Source organism: Anguilla anguilla, chromosome 2 (genome assembly GCF_013347855.1).
Source record: "Anguilla anguilla isolate fAngAng1 chromosome 2, fAngAng1.pri, whole genome shotgun sequence".
In the NCBI taxonomy this organism is placed as follows: Eukaryota; Metazoa; Chordata; class Actinopteri; order Anguilliformes; family Anguillidae; genus Anguilla; species Anguilla anguilla.
The window spans coordinates 73,082,205-73,103,419 of NC_049202.1; the positions used below are offsets into that span (position 1 = coordinate 73,082,205).

General features: G+C 46.0%; 1 protein-coding gene and 1 long non-coding RNA gene across 4 annotated transcripts in view; one reads left to right on the top strand and one right to left on the bottom strand.

Annotated features, from left to right (window-relative positions):
* The window catches only part of LOC118221396 (E3 ubiquitin-protein ligase rnf213-alpha-like), a 135,884-nt gene that overhangs the window by 89,838 nt on the left and 24,831 nt on the right, over positions 1-21,215 (top strand). For all 3 annotated transcript variants that reach the window (XM_035406444.1, XM_035406442.1, XM_035406445.1), the window contains 20 exons: positions 306-491; positions 1,634-3,089; positions 3,176-3,360; positions 4,348-4,503; positions 5,975-9,586; positions 10,067-10,197; positions 10,346-10,441; positions 10,577-10,701; positions 11,191-11,322; positions 11,662-11,711; positions 11,975-12,119; positions 12,822-12,957; positions 13,123-13,314; positions 16,323-16,453; positions 17,051-17,208; positions 17,886-18,089; positions 18,504-18,688; positions 19,053-19,173; positions 19,671-19,771; positions 20,485-20,667. In XM_035406444.1, coding sequence (XP_035262335.1) covers positions 306-491; positions 1,634-3,089; positions 3,176-3,360; positions 4,348-4,503; positions 5,975-9,586; positions 10,067-10,197; positions 10,346-10,441; positions 10,577-10,701; positions 11,191-11,322; positions 11,662-11,711; positions 11,975-12,119; positions 12,822-12,957; positions 13,123-13,314; positions 16,323-16,453; positions 17,051-17,208; positions 17,886-18,089; positions 18,504-18,688; positions 19,053-19,173; positions 19,671-19,771; positions 20,485-20,667 — 7,685 coding nt within the window. The remainder of the gene's footprint in view (positions 1-305; positions 492-1,633; positions 3,090-3,175; positions 3,361-4,347; positions 4,504-5,974; positions 9,587-10,066; positions 10,198-10,345; positions 10,442-10,576; positions 10,702-11,190; positions 11,323-11,661; positions 11,712-11,974; positions 12,120-12,821; positions 12,958-13,122; positions 13,315-16,322; positions 16,454-17,050; positions 17,209-17,885; positions 18,090-18,503; positions 18,689-19,052; positions 19,174-19,670; positions 19,772-20,484; positions 20,668-21,215) is intronic.
* LOC118221399 lies at positions 347-15,741 on the bottom strand. Its single transcript, XR_004764102.1, has 3 exons — positions 15,641-15,741; positions 14,045-14,301; positions 347-434 (listed from the first exon to the last, which is right to left on the bottom strand). It is a non-coding gene; the product is annotated as an uncharacterized LOC118221399 (long non-coding RNA).

Below are 21,215 nucleotides of genomic sequence, written 5' to 3' on the forward strand. Positions count from 1 at the left end.
AATTCAATCTGCAGGTTTAACTCCAATACTGAAGAGCTGCAGTGTCTGCAGGTTTAACTCCAGTACTGAAGAGCTGCAGTGTCTGCAGGTTTAACTCCAGTCCTGGAGGGTCAAAGTGTCTGCAGGTTTAACTCCAGTCCTGGAGGGCTGCAGTGTTTGCAGGTTTAACTCCTACTGGACTGGACTTTCAGATGCCAGGTCTACAGTCTGTCTGTCATATAAGATTGTTAGTTAAACCCTCTGGAAATGCGGATAAAGTGAATCACCTGGGATCACCTGCTTACTTGCCACTGTCACTCTGGTAGCTGACCTTGGACACGACCCTGAAGCTGGAGATCTTGGAGGGGCACACGGAGCAGTCACAGCAGCAGGAGGTGCGGGGGATGCGCTCCTACTCCCTGGAGGACCTTCAGGAGCTTCTGAACAAGCTGATGCTGATTTCAGGGAGAGGAGACCAAGGGCAGAAAGAAGAGGTTGACCACTTTTCTGAGGTATGGTTCTGGTGGGGAGAGGTGAACTACTTTCTGTAGTACAGTTCAGGTGGGGAAAGGTCAACCATTTGCTGTGGTATGGTTCTGGAAGGGAGAGGTTGACCACTTTCTGAGGTACAGTTCTGGTGGGGAGAGGTCAAATAGATTTCTGAAGTTCAGTTCTCAATGTTAGAGGTCAGTTGGTTTTTGAAATATAGTTCTCCAGGGAAGAGACCAACCACTTTCTGGAGGTTTCATCATCGTATAAGATGAGCAGCATTATCACTGGACACAAAAAACACGTGCAAATATTTGTACTGTGAAGACACAGAACTGAAACTCTCTTTCAGTAAAAAATATCAAACAAGCACGCATTACACTGCTGTCTGAGGGAAGGAGTTTGAGATATCTGTCTGCAGTCACGGAGGGTCAGCACTGACACTGGACTCATGAATCTCCTGGATTGCCAATCTCACACTAACTTAACATAAAGAAAAGAACTGACACAATTACTGATAGGTCACAAATGCTTGAACCCTTGCTAATATGATGTTTACATTACTCTTTTACATTTTAATGGGACAATATTTCTATTTCAAATCCTATAAAATACTATAAAATAGTGCTTGGGAAAATATATTCGCGCTTGGGAAAATATGAAATACATATTATTTTGAAAGTGACAATAAGAGAGAGAGAGAGAGAAAGGAAAGCAACCTAAATGAAACAAACATTTAAATTGTTTACCATATGAATATGAAATTCTAATAATTGTCAGGTAAATATGAACTAAAGCCCTAAAATTCAGAATCATCAATAAACATAAACAATAATGCATTGTTAAATTGTGCAGGAAAGACGAGGTTTCCAATAACACCCACAAAACAATATGCTATTTAGTGGCTTAATCGACTAAGCAGCAACTTACTATTGACACGCGCTGATCCTCTTAAGCAATAAACTGCTAATATTTAACATATGATAAGTAAATGCATTTGAGCAATTTGACTTGTGACCTGGTCATTTTGACCCATACAGGGAAAAGGAGCCTTTCTAGTGCTGGTCAAAATGACCGTCTGACTGGCGCCTTCCTAACACTATGTCAGAAAGTTTAGACAGAGGTCTTTCAAATGTAAAGCATGTTTGGTCATGTTTTCTCTCAGGTCTTCTCCAGTGTCCAGAGGATGGCACTAGCTTTTATCGAACTTCATGCTGCAGGAAACCCCCTGTTCCAGCGCTGGGAAGCTAAAATCAGCTGCCAACCAAACAGCGAGGCCAGCATTGTCATGGACTTTCACCTTGGCAGTGGCCAGGGCGTGGGCAAGGTTGTGGTGGAGGGTGACATGCTGGAGCAGCTGCCAGAACTGTGCAGGAAGATGGAGCAATATCTGTCTACCTGGAAGGACTTCATGAACGAGCAGAGGTCCATGCATTATTATCTCAACTACTACACAGCAGAGCAGGTAGTGTACCTGTGCGATCGGCTGAGCTCAGGGACGCAGACTCCAACGTTGGATGGTCAGGTGGTGACCATGCTCTCCTTCATCAGACCCGGCTGCGACGCTCAGGGTTTGAGGGAGATGCTGCGTGTGTTCTGGGGTGATTTCCATGGCAGAGATGCATTGCAGGACCAACGAGATGAGGTTGACTTTCAAACGTTTGCGGAGGAGGAGATGTGGGAGGAGGAAGAGGAGGAGGTGTGGGAGGAGGAAGAGAACCCATTGGAGGAGGAAGAGCAGGGGGTGTTGGAGGAGGAAGAGGAGATGTGGGAGGAGGAAGAGGAGAAGGAAGAGGAGAAGTTGAAAGAGAAAGAGAAGGGGGAGGAGGAAGGGCCCTGGAGCATGGGGGTAACATTAGAACCTGCATTCAGAGAAGGGGGGAACATGTACTCAGACAACGGCCTTCAGGGTCCCCTGGGTCAGACTGGCGGCTCAGGACAGCTGGATCAGCTGTGGGACGCTTACATGAGGGACATGAGGGGTTTCCTCCCCCACACTCTGGATGTCCCAAGCCTGGGGAGACTGCTGGGACAGCTGGCTTACAAGGGAGAAGAAGAGTGTAAGGAAGAGGAGAAAAAGGTGGTGATGAGGAGCCTACCAGGTGGATTCTCCAGCAGCCGACCAAACCTAGTGGTCTGCCCTCCAGCTGAGATCCTGACCTCCTGCCTCTGCATCTACATGGCCAGCGAGTTAGAGCCGCTGCCCTCCTATGACGAGGTGCTCCTATGTGACCCCGATACCCCCTACCAGCAGGTGGAGCTCTTCCTCCATCGTTGCCTCACGGCTGGCTACAGGGGCCAGAAGATCTACACCCTCCTCCATGCCGATCGGCTGGGCTATGACGTGAGCTTCAAGGCAGAGCAGCTGTTCCAGGCCCTGAGCCTTCGGTGCACTCATGACTACAGGCTGGTGATCATCTGCAGCTCCAGCAGGGAGCATGCCTACCTTCCCTCTGCCTTCAGCCAGTACCGCCTCCTCGCAATCCCTCAGGAGCCCCTGGAAAGGGTGCAGAGGTACCTCTCCCACCACTACACTGTCCCGCCAGATCAGCCTAGCGCAGCAGATGTCTTCAAAGGGCGGCAGTTTGTTGGGGTCGTATCATCCAAACGGGCAGGAGTCGGTGAGTGGAAATAAACGTGTCTGCTACCCTCTCCTAGTAAACCCACATTGTTTTTTCAAACAGAACTATAAACATCTTGTTTTCAGGTAAATCCCTGTACATTCAAAGGCTGTACAAGAAGCTACAAGAATCAGCTAATGAAGAAGTCGCCTCGCTGAAGTGCATTCGATTGATCGAACCGCAAGTTGACGAAAATATCATCCTCAAGTCCCTGCTCAATACTGCTGAAGGGAAGGACCTGACTATTTTTCATTTTGATGTTATGTCATCGGTAAGAATTTTCTGTGCATTTATGATATCAAAATTGTGAAGATGTAGGTTGCTCCATGTATTTCAGAAAAATGTCAAACTCAAACATAAAAGATAAACCAAGGTCCATAGTCTCGGATCAAATCCAGACTGCACCAGTGCCGACTTTGGCTAGTAGCTCCTTGGGGTGATTTGCAAATGGTGATTGTGTCACCCAGGGTATGGGAGAGACGCTCTCTAGTAACCCCCGAGCTTAGCTCTAGTTTCTGGTGTGAAAAGAAGCAGGCTGGTGACACCATGTTTTGGAAAGCCACACTCTCTCAAGCTGACGGTGGGATTCAATCATGAACATGGCTGAAGTTACAGATAATTGGGCATTCCAAATTAGGGTGGGACTTGGATAAGTACATAAGTGACATGTCGGGTGTCAAATATCTAAAAAAGGAGATATAAATCAGAGGTGAGATGACCTGTAGTACCTTGATTTTTGGGAGGAACTCGCCTTGTAACCTACGGCTTGCAGGTTCGATTCCCAGGTAGAACACTGCCTTTGTTCCCTTGAGCAAGGGACTTAACCTGAATTGCTTCAGTATATATCCTGTGGTGCAAATGGGTACCATGTCAAAAAAGTTGTGTAATATGGTCTGGATAAGAGCATCTGTTAAATGCCTACAAATCTGTAAAGGGAGTATTAATAAACTTTTCATTATTATTTTACATATAGTCAAACAAGAGAATATGCACAACACAAAAATGCAAAGGCATTTTATACTAGTGCATGTATCTAAATGGATTATTTATTTTTACTTATAACTTCAGATGTTCACTAAATATTAGTACAGTCCTGTTTTCATTTTATAGTTTTTCATTTTTATTCATGCCTGAACGCTGCCTGGTATTGCACGCATATATGTTTATTACCATATCCTATTATTGTGTATTGTTGGAAAGAGCTTTCCCTTTATAAATAATAATATTAAAGTGCAGTGAGAAATGTTTTGTTTGTCAGGTGCAGAAAGGTTTGCATGAGTTTCTGTTCCGACTGCTGATCCTCCGGTACCTGATGGACTCTGAGGGCCGGATGTGGAAGTGCAGTGAAGGGCAGCTGTATGTCATTGAGATCCTTCAGTCCCCTCAAGATTTGCACCAAAACCTTCCAAGAGCTGTGAGTGTCCGCCATTTTGTGTGCTGTCATAATCAGGGCTAAAAATAGCTTTCCCTGTAAATAGTCATTCAGCAGGGTTTACTAGAAAGTGTCACCAGCAGACAGCTTCAATTCATACTTCTACCAATTTCTAGAATGGCTATGCAGCTGAAGTGCTATAATTAGGGGCCAAGCACCGAAGGTGCAGGGCACCTATTGTAATCGTTAGTATTATTATTATACTTTCTGCAATGCGAGTCTATGGCAGCCCATAGAACCCATTGGTGTTTTTTTATGAAATTTGGCACATTGATAAAGGACAGTCCAATGTATCCAGGCATCTTGGGGTCAATCTGTCCATCTCTTTAGCACCACCAACAGGCCAAACTTCAAGATACATTTTTGGTTATAACTTTTGAACCGTTTGTCCTAGAGTTGTGGGGGTTGTTTCCCCTGAATCCTTGGGTCATGCCGAGTCTAATGCACTGCATTGCCGTTAAATAGATTGTGTCATAATAGATTTTCCACCATTTTCATTATTCGAAGAACCTACTTTTGCAAACTAGTCCTAGGGCGTTGATCCGATCACCACCAAATTCGGTATGTATGATCTACAGATGGTTCTGACCAAAAGTTATTCACAGAATTTTGCTAAAGCTATTTATATTGCCACAATGAGCCAATGAATATTGAGGAGGGCGTGGCTTGTAACATGAAGGTGTGTACATTCTGAACGGTTTCACCTACCACTATGAAACTTAGGTAGGCATATCAGCAGACATAAGTGGAGGCTAACCCTCCATTTTCGGCCCGATCAAGCAAAGTGGTGGCGCTAGAGAGCTCATTTTATGTTTAGGCATAACCGCTGTGCCGATGTTTTCGAAACTCGGCAGACATGTATTGGGGTACTCTTTATGGACAGGGAGGAAATATGAAGTCGATTGGCCAAAAGGTGGCGCTGTCATGAGCAAAAAGGTGTTTTTCTTAGATAATTTTGAACAATAATTTTGAAAAATGCTTCAAATGCTTTCTGCCATGGAAGTCTATGGCAGCAACTGTAACCGAATGGTCGGTTTTTACAAAACTTTGCAAAATGGTAGAGGATTGTGCTGTTCACCCTGCGATGGACTGGTGTCTTGTTCAGGGGTTGTTCTGGTTGCTTGTCTGCCTGGTGCCCCAGTAGTGCTTGGCCCCCTCATTGCTGCTCGCAGCTATATTGGTTATTATTATTGTTATTATTATTATGCCTGTTTAGCTGCATATTTAGTTTTGTCTGAGGCTTTTAGCTCATGTCTGAGGACACTACATGCATGTTTGAATAAATAGTGGTCACAGCATTAAATAAATTACAAATCACAAGTGAAAATGTGGAGAAAACACAAGAAAGTATGATTAAATCAATTAAAATCATAAAAAAATGGATTTTGCTAAGCTGGGGCAGACTATTCAGTTCTCGGCTAATTACATTTGACCCATTTTCTGTCTTTGATAGGGTGCACATGAAAGCTTTTCTTTCCTGGATGTCTTCCCTACGGTCATATGCCGCCCCCCAAAAGAGGTCCTGGAGCAGGAAATGAGGCACGAGGACGGTGCCGTTACGCAAGACCCTCTCATGGACGATCAGGAGTTCAGAAGCGAAGCTTTCCAAAGACCCTACCAGTATCTGACCCGCTTCCACAAGGGTCAAAATCTGGACAGGTTTGTGTACAAGGGCGTGGAGGGGACCCACATGGAATGCCTGCAGATTCTGTTCGTCTACTGTGGAGTTGCGGATCCCTCCTGGGCAGAGCTGAGGAACTTTTGCTGGTTCTTAAATGTGCAGCTCAGGGACTGTGAGACATCCATCTTCTGTGATATGGAATTTGTGGGAGACACCCTCCAGGGCTTCAGAAACTTTGTGGTGGACTTCATGATCCTGATGGCCAAGGACTTTGCCACACCCTCACTCAGCATTTCAGACCAGAGCGCTGGAAGGCCGCAGATGGACCTGTCTGAGGTGAATGAGGAAGACCTAGCCCCCTTTCGCATCCGCAAGCGGTGGGAGGTGGAGCCACATCCATACATCTTCTTCAACGGGGACCACATGTCCATGACGTTCATTGGCTTTCATCTGCGAAAGAATGGGCAGAGCAATTTGGATGCAGTCCATCCGATCTCAGGGGCAGTGATTAGGCGAAACATAATGACTGAGCGGCTTTATGATGGCCTCTGTCTCCAGGGGGTGCCTTTCAATGTGGACTTTGACACACTGCCCAGGGGTGAGAAGATCAAGCAGCTCTGCAATGTGCTGGGTGTCCAGCAGACCGTTGACCCTGACAAGACCTATGAACTCACCACCGACAACATGCTGAAGATGCTGGCGATTCACATGCGGTTCCGCTGTGACATCCCTGTTGTGGTCATGGGGGAGACTGGCTGTGGGAAAACTAGACTCATCAGATTCCTTTGTGAGCTGCGGAGGGCTGGGGCCGACACCCAGAACATGACCCTGGTCAAGGTACATGGGGGGACCACCTCGGAGATGATCTACAGCAAGGTAAGAGAGGCGGAGGTGAAGGCAGCTACTAACAAGCGGGAGCACAAGCTCGATTCTGTCCTCTTCTTTGATGAAGCAAACACCACAGAGGCTGTGAGCAGCATCAAGGAGGTGCTCTGTGATGGGGCAGTGGAAGGCAAACGCCTTGCTGTGGGCACGGGTCTGCAGATTATTGCTGCCTGCAATCCGTATAGGAAACACTCAGACGAGATGATCCAGAGACTGGAATCCGCTGGCCTTGGGTATAGGGTCAGAGCTGAGAAGACTGAAGAAAAGCTGGGCTCCATTCCTCTCCGGCAGCTAGTGTACAGGGTGCAGGTGCTTCCTCCTAGCATGATCCCACTGGTGTGGGACTTTGGACAGCTCGATGACCAGACTGAAAAAATATACATCCAGCAGATAGTTCAAAGAGTGGTGCAGGCCAGCTCCATCAACTTCAAATATTCTGCAATGATGGTTAATGCCTTGTCATTGTCGCAGAGGTACATGAGATCAAGGCAAGATGAGTGCAGCTTTGTCAGCCTCAGGGATGTGGAGCGCTGTGTTCAGGTGTTCGTTTGGTTTCACAGGAACAGTGCTTTGTTAATCAGCGAGCTGAATAAATATCTCCGGCAGAACCTAAATCGGGAAAAGAAAAAACAGTGTAACCTGACTACCTCATCCATGGAGGATGAAAGGAGAGACCCTGTAGTTTGGGCACTGGTGATGGCTATGGGAGTGTGCTACCATGCTTGCCTAGAGAACAAGGAGGGCTACAGGAAAGAAATGTGCAAGAGTCTCCCTGAGGCTTATACCCCACAGAAAGTGCTCCGTGAAATCACCCTGGTGCAGGACCTCCTGCTAAGTGGTGTTCCCCTAGGCAGAACAATCGCCAGGAACACTGCACTGAAGGAAAATGTCTTCATGATGGTAGTCTGTATTCAGCTGCGCATTCCCCTCTTCCTGGTGGGCAAGCCCGGGAGCTCCAAGTCTCTGTCAAAGACACTGGTGGCAGATGCCATGCAGGGCCAGGCCGCTCACTCTGAACTGTTCAGGTGGCTGAAGCAGGTACACATGGTGTCCTTCCAATGCAGCCCCCATTCCACGCCAGAGGGCATCATCAATACCTTCAAGCAGTGTGCCCGCTTCCAGGAGGGCAAGAACCTGGAGGAGTATGTCTCCGTGGTGGTGCTGGATGAGATCGGTCTGGCAGAGGATTCCCCCAAAATGCCCCTGAAGACCTTGCACCCTCTGCTAGAGGAAGGGTGCATTGATGATGAGCCGCTGCCTCACAAGAAGGTAGGCTTCATTGGTATATCCAACTGGGCCCTGGACCCGGCGAAAATGAACAGGGGTGTTTTTGTTTCACGTGGGGACCCAGACGAAAAGGAACTGATCAAGAGTGCCAGGGGCATATGTTCGTCAGACAGGATGGTTCTGGAGAAGGTCCATGATGTATTTCAACCCTTTGCCCGGGCTTACCTGAGGACCGGTGAGGGCAAAGGATTTTTCGGCCTGCGGGATTACTATAGCCTGATAAAAATGGTGTTTGGGTTCTCTAAGGCCTCGAAGGAGAAGCCCAGCTCAGAGCAGATTGTGGAGGCCGTGCTGAGGAACTTCAGTGGCAGGGATGATATGGATGTAGTGAGCATCTTCACTGACAGCATGCACATCAGCCCAAACCCAGAGAGTGCCGTCAGCACTATTGAGCTTGTGAAGAAGAACATCTTAGCCATTGGCTCAGACAATGAGTGCCGGTACCTACTGGTCCTGACTAAAAACTATGCTGCCCTCCAGATACTGCAGCAGATGTTCTTCTCTGACCAGCGCCAACCTGAAATTATCTTTGGCTCCAGCTTCCCCAAAGACCAAGAATACACTCAGATCTGCCGCAACATCAACCGTGTGAAGATCTGCATGGAGACTGGTCAGACTGTCATCCTGCTGAACTTGCAGAACCTCTACGAAAGCCTCTATGATGCACTCAACCAGTACTACGTCTGTCTTGGGGGCCAGAACTATGTGGACCTGGGCCTGGGTACCCATCGAGTGAAGTGCAGAGTGCACCCCAACTTCAGGCTTATCGTCATTGAGGAAAAGGAGGTGGTCTACAGGCAGTTTCCTGTGCCCCTCATCAACAGGCTGGAGAAGCACTACCTGGACATCAACGCTGTCCTCAGAAGCGACCAAAAGGAGATGGTGAAAGAGCTTGAGGGATGGGTGGAACAGTTCATCACAACAAATCAGAACTCAATGGCAGTCCAGAGGCAAAAATACCAGCCACCTGATGTTTTCATCGGGTACCACTCTGATGCCTGCTCCTCAGTGGTCCTGCAGGTGACTGAAAAGCTGAAACAAGAGAAAGAGATGCCTGAATTCCGGCGGAGGGTCCTGCAGCAGGCCAAACTGATGCTGCTCAACTGCGCCACCCCGGACTCTGTGGTCCGTTTGCAGGATACGACCCTCCCCAGCACTGAGGCCGAGTTCCTGACCCAGGTGTACTTCCAGGAGCAGCAGCACAGCAGCCTGGCTGAATTCATCCTGTCCCACATGCACATGGAAGGATGGCACCACTCCCACATCACCGAGGTACTTGTGGTGCTGCTTAGCTAATCCTGTTATACTAATGCTGCAGTTCTAATGCAGCTTGGCTAATGCTGTTTCACTAATGCTGGTTCACTAATATTTCTTCACAAGCTGATTTGCTAATATAGCTTCACACGCTGCATTACTAATGCTGCTTTACAAAGTCAGCTTTGCTAACGCTACTTCACACAGGCGAAGACGAGGTTCTTGACTGGTTGGTCAGTAAGCTATTGTAGGTCAATTTTATTATTGTGAATTACATGTATTTTTGAAAAAGTTATGTGAATCTGCGTTAGTCAAGTCACCTGTCACAACTGAAAAATGTCCTCTCCAGGAGTCAGTCTATTGGCCTGTATATTTATCTTATCAGTCTATCTCTTTGCCTGTATGACTGTCTCTCTCTTTTATGTATGATGTGTTATCTGTGCATATTATGAAATTCCTCACTTGTCTGTCTTTATCACGTTTTTTCCTCCCCCTCAGGTTACAACCTTCTCCCGACTCCTGACTGCGTCAGATGTGGCACAGCTGAGGGACGTAGTGAAGATTCCCACCACTGAGCTGTTGTCTCTGCAGCAGTTTGATACGGAGCAGTCCTTCCTCAAAACAATCAGGTCATAACTCCACAATAATCTCACATTTTTTCATGCTCAGGCATATAGATGTCTTTATGTTTTTAGCCTACATTTCCTCTGATTCTGAGGTATTTGAGTTTTATTCTGAACTCAGGACATTTAACTTATTGATTTATGTTTTCCATAGGAATTTTCTAGATTCCACACCTGATGATAAAATGCTCATCATTCAGACGGACTTTGATGATGGCACCCAGAGTGCATGTATCCTAGCATCAGCAAAGTAAGCTATGATGTAGAGCGGCTAAAATGCTACTTGTTGTAACGTTTTATCAGAATTCAAAAGTCACTGTCTAACTGTAAACTAACGTTAATATTTTTGGTTGTTTGTTTTTGATTTGTTCTTTATTTGGTTTAGGTATTCAGCCATAAATGAAATTAATAAAGTGGGAGAGGCGGAGATGACAGGGAAGGTATTCGTGTACTTCATCACAAAACTACCCAGAGTGGAAGGCGGGACATTCTATGTTGGATTTCACGGAGGTGAAGATGAGCTGTGAACATTTAAAAATAAAAATCCCAGGCTAATATATACACTAGTATAGCCTCATATATCAGGCTTACGCATCCCCGCTGTAAGCCTGGCAAAAGCTGTGCGGGTCAGATTCTTAAACCTGCCCAGTTTTTCGGATGCAGCCAATATTTTCTAACCAACTCAACAAAGCTGTCTAAGGTGACAGCACATTTTCAAACGTAGAATTCATACAACACCTCCATGACACAGTGAAGTGGTTCTGTTGCAAGAGGAGGTGTGTCAAATATGTCACATTTCCTCAAACCTCCTCTCAAAGAATCTGACCAATGGCTAAGCTGCCACATCCCTGGGTTGGCCAATCGCTGCTACAGTATATGCTGTTCCCAGCTGGTGAGGCAAGAGTGTCCTGAGTTCTCTTAAGATTTGACCATCTGGGGACACTGATATTGACTAACCTGGTTTAGAAATTACTGCTCAAATACTTGTCTTATATATAGGTAACTGGAGCTCAGTTCACATCGACGACCTCAGAAGATCAACAGACATTGTCTCGGACATCAAAGCCTTGAGGAACATCTCGATCAGCCAGCTCTTTCAGGATAAGACCGATCAGAAGGATCCAATGGATGGTAACAGAATTGATTACCTTCAGCAGTGAGGAATGCTGGGAAATGTTTTTTTAGAAACACGGGACCCACTTTGGCTCAATCTACACTGTATGCAGAATCCTATTAGTGGAAAAAAAATAAAAAATTCTGAAAGTTTTTAATTGGATATATAATTATGCTGTTTTACTGAATTCACCACCTCAATCTGGTCATAATAAATGCTAAGTTAGTGTGTTGTGCTATAGAAATGATGCTACGATTATACGAACATTTTAACAAGTTTCACATGTTCAGTAGACTTCATCAGCATAACATTAAACTAGCTTCGGTGTGTTAAAGTACTGTGTGCATTTCTCCTAGCGATGGAAGTGGAGGAGGCCTTTCCAGAGCAGGTTGAGGGAGCATTGTTGGTGAGTAAAACTGTCGAAGCCTAAAGCCAACCCTCTCAGGTGTGCGATCACAAACATGCGATCGGAATGTTCTTAACTCTACCTTCTAATGCTGATGTAACAATCACGACTTGTAATTGAAAGCAACTGGGTTCTAGAACACTGGCTTTGCTCTTCAAAGGGTTAAAAGGTCATTATGCTACTGTTTAAGTGTGGAAGGGAAGTTGGCTGAAACGGCTGAACGTTGTTTGTGAGTGTTGTTTGCCTGTTACGGGGGCCTTCAGGAGGTACTGGACACCACGGAACTGGTACGCAGCTGTGTGCAGAGCGCAGTGAGCATGCTCAGAGATCAGGCCGAGGGCGGGACCCGCTGTACCAGGAGAGTGGAGATCCTGCTCACGCTGTTGGCCGACAACGATGAAACGAGTGGTAATTAAATATTTCTCCATTAAATATATCTGTGTGTGTGTATTGCGTACCCCGCCAGTGGAATTAAACAGAGGTCAGGCCTGGATTCAAACCAACATTTGCGAGTTAAAATTGATGGTGCCTGAAGACGCTAAACTATGTTGGTGATTGTATTGTATTGTATTCTAAGTGAAAATTTTGTTGTAGGGTAATGTTAAGGACAAATGTTGGCACTGGAGAAGTGAACTCAGGTTTAATACCCTGGTGTTTAAATCAGAGTTTGGCAAGGAGGGGTGCATCTGTTTCTCAATTTCATGCCAGCTTCTTCTATTATTCATTTATCTCAATCGTCTGGGAAAATGTCTTGATAAGATCTATGGGAGAACCAACGTTGGTGTGCATAGCTAATTAGCTAATTTGCCACGTTGAGCGCTGGAAACAAGCCTGCCACATACCGACCCACCCTGGTTTAGACTGGCCTTAGATGCCTCTCAGATGACATTGGTCTTATTTTTAGTTCCACACCAGTTTGAGGTCAATTCCATTTAATTTCAGTCAATTAAAGGACATTCAATTAATGAATAATTGTAAAAACTGCCCATAACCTTCTGTGAGTAACTGATTCATTTTAATTTCAGTTAGCCTAACTTTCTGAACTGCCTCAAATGTCAATCAATACAGACTTTATATATTTATTTATTTGCATTTTCCTGGCATCCACAGCTATGTTCCTGAAGACGGTGAAAAGACGTATTCACTACCTGCTGGTGGCCCAAGACAGCCATACCCTTACTTCCAAAAACTGGGTGTTTAAGGAGGCATCCAATGTCAACGCTCTGCAGGAAGGAGGGACATTCAAGTGAGTGAGCTATGAATGTTCTCTCTTCCTTCAGTTAAATATGTGGCGGCGAATCAGAACACTTAAGTGTCTTTAACAGCAGCAGAGATGCAATTCTACAGCGTTAAGTGTAGAAAGCTGACCGTCTGGTCGTTAAACAGAGTATCTGTGGTTTTGCCCTCACAGACACACACTGTGGAAGCGCGTCCAAGTAGCGGTCACTCCCCTGCTTGCCCGCTTAGTCTCAGTCCTCGACCGCGACTGTAACCTGGACCTCCTGCTGGACTGCAAGTCTGGGGAGTCGGTCAAGAAGTTATGGCTGGACATGTTCGGGGATGAGTCACTGCTGGAAATTCCCTACGCTAGACCCAACTACGGGTGAGTGACGCGCCCTGAATGCGCGTTAAATAAATACATATTTCACGAACCACGGGATGTTTAATGACATTTCGTTTTTTAAATGATCTTTCCAATGAGATTTCAAAGAGTTGTCCTGCCTAGGGTTAATACAGTCTTGTACTCAGCAACATACACAGACTATCACAAGGCCAGGTGCTGCCAAGCTGCAGAAATGGCACTTCAGACGAAATGTGAGATGTTGTATCAATAGCCCTACTTCCTATTTGTTCATTTGACCCGATCATATGAATGCGCTTATTGGGTTGGCTGTTTTCCCAATATGAGCTTTTCTATACGTGACCCCACTGCACTGAAGCCCTATTATTGTCAACTGACTTAACAGTAGAAAAGGGGTCTAATGTTGGGCTGCGTGATTTACCACAGCAATAATTATCAAACGCAATAACGGCCATTGTCGCCATGTGTTATTTTTCCTTTTTGTCTTGTTCTCTTTAATTATACCTGGTGTGGTAGTAGACATCCAAGCTTCAGAGGCCACGTGAAACGTCTCTGAGAAAATATGTCATCACTGTTACCTATTGGGTGCGGATAAGACAGCCAATCGGCCAGCGTCCACGCGATTAACAAAAAACATCACATGATCACGTGAACGCTGTGCAACATGCTTAATTCTACGAGTGCTCCAGCGTTTTCTCTGGGTAGTCTCTTTGCAGAGCCTGGTTATAGTTATTTGGCTGTATGTACTTACGCATAATTGTTGAAGATCACACAGATGGAAAAGTACCGATGTTTTTTTGAACAGCGTGCTCTGTGGAGCTGGTAAAATATCTCCTGAACGCGACGCTGGCGCTAGCAGGGGAGCCGCCTGGCAGCGCTTGCTTTCCTTCATCAGGCTTAGCTTCATCTCCTCATCCTGTGTCTGGCTTAGCGGCCAGTGACCAGCTGCGTTTGCAGCTCCATCTTTCTGTCTCTCTCTCTCTCTTCAAATCCTCTTTTCTTGCCATTCTATAAGATGTCAAGACAAGGAAATATAACACAAATGCCTAAATGCAAGGCGCTAACTAGAAATTTGCCTTGGGTGCACTCTGACAGAAAACCCCCAGCCCCTTACTTTTGGCAGCCAATGGAATCGAACAACCAGTGAAATCCAGTTTTCCTTCGCATTAAGTGTATACTTGTGATTGTGCCCATACAGCCTTCAACAACTTCAACTGCTGCAGTTCTCAGACATTCATAACTATTAATGTTACTGAAGTTCTTTGCAATATTCCCTGTGTGCACTTTGCTAGATTAGCAAATTCACTTATGAGCAAACATACTGTTCTCTTTGTCCAGACTGTACCCAAAATGATAAATCGTCTTTCTCTAGACAGGCTAAAACTTCAAGCTTCAGTAACATTAATAAAATTAATGAGCACCTGTTGCAGGGCCTTAGGGTCACAAGAAAGATGTTCAGTGCAGAGGAAACCCAAATTTCACTGGCTTTAGTTTCATGTAATTCTGTTGCCTATCAAAATGTGCTGGATTTTTGTCAGAAACTTGTTCTGATGTGTGAAGTGTGCACGGCAAATTTGTTTTTGTGCAGCCAGTCTAAAAGTTGCCACCACAAGGACATGATTATTATTCTTATTTTTTGTTGTTGCTAGCTAGCTGTTTATCTGATTATAGAACTGGAGGTTGTGTTGCACATAAGATCTGTTGCATTAAGAGGCAGCCATATTTTGTAGTTTGGAATTCTCATGAACCTAAATACTGTAATACTTACACTGGTGCTTTTACTATTATAAAACTCATTCAATACATTTAATGAAATTACACATTCTCACGCTGAGAACACATCTTGTTACACTATTACTGTGAAAATCAACATATACATAAACATACAAATACGTGAACACATTCACAAATACATTTGCTAATACACCCTTGTTTAGCTGCTACACGGTCTGTTTATGCTCATGAGCACCGTTATGTGCCCTACGCTACCATGACAACACTATGCTTGTTCTAACAGCGGGACGTTATTTGAGTATGCTTGCAACTAGCTAGTCAGTTGGGAATTAAAAAACTTTCAGTCCATTAAACTGCCCCATGGTACACTTATACCTATAGCTCCTATGTCGTTATTATTACATTATGTCAACAGACAGCACACATTAAACACAGCTAGCTAGCATTAGCAACCAGGAGATAGTGCTTGCTAATTGCTAAGTTAGCTGCAAGCTAGATTCACTGGCGAGCTCTAGCATACACTAATAGCATATTTAACCACGAAATTCAAAATACACACAACTCATATGATTGTACGTAAACTGTCAGTGGTGTTCTATTAATATTACTGTACCTGCGACAACGAATAGCTACAATTCAACAATAATAATAATAATAATAATTTTAGCGCGTTGCTCGTCTTGTAACGTTAACTTTTTGAATCTGGCACGCACCAATTTCGTCTGTACTCCCTGCGTGCGAGAGAGCCACTGGGACCAAGCACCAATCAGAACTACGCTGTTCGTTAGGCACTGAAACACTCGATAAAAAGTTTTCGAAAGGTTTCGAGTCAAAATGGCTCCTTTAGACAAAAGCGAGGATGCTGCAGTTTATGTAGCACCGGCCTTGTGAACGCCATTGCTTGTACGATTGTTTAGAATATACAAAAATATTTTGACGTGGAGGATTTGTATGAGTAGTCCAGTAGCATAATTCATGAAGGTTACAGACAGGTTGCGCTGTGCTTTCCCCCCTAATCTGTTTAGGGGTGCCAGACAGTAATTCATAAGACTGAAGATGGTCGTTCAGGTTTGATCGATTTCTCAGCTGAAGCCAGATTTTACAGATAAGAAACACAGTAACCTTAAAATACCTAAGTTTGTATGCCAATAATATTTCACGCTTTAATATTCAGAATAAATTGCCTTTTGACTTTTGAGAATTATTGTATATAAGGTTCAAAATACAATTTTTTTTGTGTGTTTTGATGTTGACAGATTGCAGGGTGAGTTGTAATAATGTCCACTCTCCTATAGTACTGAATCACAGACTGTCCTGGTGCACAGCCACATTCAGACGGGGCACGGTGTGGGGTGTGCCATGCCCTTCAGCTGGAGGGTCAGGGAGCACCTGGAGGAGGTGTGGACTCAGGTGCAGCATCGAGACGGTGAGGAAAAACATTCCCTGTTTTAAAATTCCCTGAACATCACTGACGTTACTGTGAGGAAAAATGCTTTTTAAATTCCCTGAACATCGCTGTCATTACCGTGGAAACGTCCCAACAGTAAACGGTCTTGGTCAGCACCAGGTTAACTCACCTCACCTGGGAGGTAAAGCTGCCAGAGGTTTTTTTCCTGCTTGAGGCTGTTATTAGTCCCAGGGTGCATAGCAATATAAGGACTTATGTCTTAGCTGTATGCGAATTCGGCTGCCTCTAATTCAAAAGCATTTGGCAAATTAGGCGATTAACCAGGCCCTGATGAAGCCACACACAAAAGAACACGCAATCCCAAAATGAGGAAGGCCATTTTTTTAAGTTACCCAGGTAACAGGTTTTCTTAGTGGTTAAGGGATTGTCTTAAGATAGGGACTGCCAGTGTCCTTATTCCTTTAGTGTCAGTTGCTACAGTAGTGTATAAATATTTCTGTCTGTACTTGTGTTTTCTTGACTGTTTAGTCCGTAACTAGTCCGTAAAGTTTGTATATGAGGTTTATTACATGCATAACATTATTTGACTGAAAAGGTGACTGTCTCTCTCCAAAGATCGCACCCAGCAGAAGTTTGAAGAGATTTTTAGGAAGACCCCCTTGGGCCAGCTCATCTCCCACACAGACAGAGAAACACACAAAGAGCTGTTCCAGAGGTATCTTCAGGATTTTGTCTCCATGGCAATGAAAGTGACATCGGAGGATGAGCTGCAGGTACGTGTTCAAGCTCACGCATGTGTTGTAAATGAACAGGGCTGAATGAGTCCCTGAGTTGCATGTTTGAGCCCTGACTATGTCACCCGCTGACTGTGACCAGGAGCCCATACTATTTGGACACAGTTGGCCTAGTCCCAGCAGGGGTGGGGGGTGATCAAGGTGGGTTTCATTTGGCCAGGTTTCTTCAAACTGCTCCATTAACTCCTCCCAATAACAGCAGGTGCTCGTTGGAGACCAGTTACCATCAGTGAGTGATAGATCTGCTCTCTCATCAGTTAGAGATATGATTCTCTTGTGAGTGTGAGATACACTTCTCTCTCATGAAAGATATATATAATTCTCTCACACAAATGAGTCCTAATAGAGGATATTGAAGTGTGAGTGTGCGTGTGTGACTGTGTTTTTGTGTGTGCAAGTGTGTGGGAGTGAGCATGTGCAAGTGAGGGTGCTGGAGTGTGAGTGAACGTGTGTGTGTGTGTGAGTGAGTGAGCGTGTGTGTGTGTGTGTGTGAGTGAGCGAGCGAGTGTGTGTGTGAATGTGTGTGTGTGTGAGTGAGCGTGTGTGTGTGTGTGTGTGTTTGTGTGTGTGTGAGTGTGTGTGTGTTTGTGTGTGTGAATGTGTGCGCGTGAGTGTGTGCGCGGGAGTAAACGCACGGCGGTGTCTTTTTTCCTCAGCTCCTGTGTCGCGCCCTGACCTCCTGCATCAACGAACTGAGCGTCCGCCGTCCCGCCGCGTCACCCCCCTCCCTGCCCTGGGTCCACATCGCGTACCAGCAGTTCCGCACGCGTCTGCACAACCTCCACAGGATGCTCACCCTCCTGCCTCACCTGGCCCCGCCCCTCCTGGGCACCACACCCACTGGAGAAACGGGAGAGATGGTAAAGAGCATTCCTACTTTTTATTTATATTTTATCCACTTCAGGTTCTGATTCTGAGCCCTCAGTGGCTTGGCTCTGACCCCTCAGGTCCTGGTTCTGACCCCTCAGGTTCTGGTTCTGACCCCTCAGTGGCCTGGTTCTGACCCCCCAGGTTCTGACCCCTCAGGCTCAGGCTCAGGTTCTGGTTCTGACCCCCCAGGTTCTGGCCCCTCAGGCTCAGGTTCTGGTTCTGACCCCTCAGGTTCAGGTTCTGGTTCTGACCCCTCAGGTCCTGGTTCTGACCCCTCAGTGGCCTGGTTCTGACCCCTCAGGTCCTGGTTCTGACCCCTCAGTGGCCTGGTTCTGACCCCTCAGTTTCTGACCCCTCAGGATCAGGCTCAGGCTCAGGCTCAGGTTCTGGTTCTGACCCCTCAGGTTCTGGATGTGCTTGCCGCGGTGGCATGCGTGGAGCAGCTAGAGCCGCAGTTGCAGTCAGATGCGCAGCACCTGGCCTGGCTGCGGCAGGTGAAGAGCCTGCAGGTGCCCCTCCAGCTGGTCTGCGCCCAGCCCGTTCCAGAACACTGGGGACAGAGGAGCCGGGCTGTGATTGGTCGCGTTCGGTGAGTAGGCGGAGTGATTTAGTGCCGGGGTTCATAGCTCCCATCCCGATTGGTGTTCTGACCAATTACTTTGCCTTTTTTTATTTTTTATTTATTAGACAGCTGTGTGCTTGCTCTTGGTTTGGACCATCGTAAAGCATTTTTACCAAGGGGTAAATTTTCAGTCTTCAGCTGTAGATTTTTGATTTAACAGCAATAAAGTCAAATAAAGTGAATGGCCGAGCTAATTAATTGATAATGAGCAGTATATTATGAACAAAATCATAAAGCTGGCTTTTGTTGTGTACCACTGATCTAAATGGTGTGTGCGTGTGTGTGCGTGTGCTTGTGTGCGTGTGCATGTGCTTGTGTTCGTTGTTTTCAGGAATGGCTGGAACCGTATCTTTGTCCTGTCGCTGTTTGTGGAGCACCTGCTCCTGGGGGTGGAGTCTATGGATGAAAAGCTGACGGCCCTGTTGCTGGACCACACCCTCAGGCTGGGGAGAGTGAGTACAGCCCCCCCACCCCAGCAATGAAGGACCACATAAAACCTGCTTGTGGGCCACTAGGGGGCACTCTCCCCTGGGTACAAGACAGAAAGTGATTGCTGACTTGCTGTAGCCAGTAAAGATCCCATTGCACTTTGAAAGAGTAGGGGTGTTAACCCTGGTGTCCTGGTCAAATTCCAGCTGAGTCCAGCTCTCTATGTTTGGCCACCCAAACGTCCTCCCTGCACCTGATTGGGTACACAGCCCAAGGTCACTGCAAATGAGAACTGCGTTTTTTGGTTGACCTTCTGATCAACCACACTCTCTAGTGTTGAAATTAATGAATGGCAAATATCAGCACTGCCCTGTTTTAGCACTAACTCTACAGTTGATTCACATCTATCTTTAATATAACGTATTTCCATGGCCTAGCACTTTTAATTAAGCCTCGTTTTGGAATTTGGAAGTCACTCTGGATAACATGCAGTTCACTAAAGATGATTCCAACAATTCAGGTTCTGGAGAAAAACTTTGACCTGAAGCTGGAGACGTCGTTCGTGGCGGTGGTGGAAGTACTCAAGTCCTGCAAGGACAGAGCGAGCCGCTGTGTTTTCGAGTAAGGCCTGTTTGGTTTTTCCTCTCCTCTCTAATGACTCTGTAATCTTTTCCTCTTTTCATTTAGAGTGGTATTTAAGCTTCAAGAGATATAGGGATGCATACTTGCATATGGAAAATAATGATTTAATAATTAATTAAATAAGGCAGTATTGTGGAATTAGTCTGCAATCCATTAAAATTCATTTTCTGTATTTTGTTAAATATTGCACATTATCTCTTTGAAGTTTACTAAAGTTCACAAAATTACATACAGGATGCAAAATTCTACTGTATTGTTAATTAGACCCAGATCTAAGGTATGTCTGACTGTCTGTACCTCTGCATATCTGTCTGTACCTCTGTATGTCTGGCTGTGCCTCTGTGTGTCTGTCTGTACCTCTGTGTGTCTGTCTGTGCCTCTGTGTGTCTGTGTGTCCATCTGTGCCTCTGTTTGTCTGTTTGTGCCTCTGCATGTGTGTGTGTCTGTCTGTGCATCTGTGTGTCCATCTGTACCTCTGTGTGTCTGTGTGTCTGTCTTTGTTTCTGTGTGTCTGTATGTCTGGCTGTGCCTCTGTGTGTCTGTGTGTCTGTCTGTGCCTCTGTGTGTCTGTGTCTCTATGTGTCTGTCTGTGCCTCTGTGTGTCTGTGTGTCTGTCTGTGCCTCTGTGTGTCTGTGTATCTGTCTGTGCCTCTGTTTGTCCATCTGTGCCTCTGTGTGTCTGTCTGTCCCAGGTATGGACTGGGTCCCTGCCCCATGTGTTGTGGGGACCCCCAGGAGCCCCTGGTGCTGCCCTGTGGTGATGTCTTCTGCCTGGGCTGTGGCAGACAGTGGCTGGTCCCGGGGCAGATGTTTTGCCCCAAGTGCATGTCTCCTGTCCCTGACGACTTCCCCCTAAGCGTGTCAGAAGATGTGAGGTAGGGGAGCGTGGGCTATGCCCAAAAATGCTGGACAACACAACTCAGTACAGCACAGCACAGCACAACACAGCACAGACACAGTAGAGTAAACCAGCACAACACAGCACAACACACCACAGACACAGTAGAGTAGAACAGCACAACACAACACAACACACCACAGACACAGTAGAGTAGAACACAGCACAACACAGCACAGCACAGACACAGTAGAGTAGAACACAACACAGCACAGACACAGTAGAGTAGAACACAACACAGCACAACACAACACAGCACAGACACAGTAGAGTAGAACACAACACAACACAGCACAGACACAGTAGAGTAGAACACAGCACAACACACCACACCTCAGCAAAGCACAGAACAACACAGCACAGCACAGCTCAGCGCAGCACCACTCAGCACAGCACAGCACAGCACAACGCAACACAGCACAAACACAGTAGTGTAGAACACAACACAACACACCACACCTCAGCAAAGCACAGCTCCACAGAGCACAGAACAGCACAGCGCAACACAGCTCAGCACAGTACTAC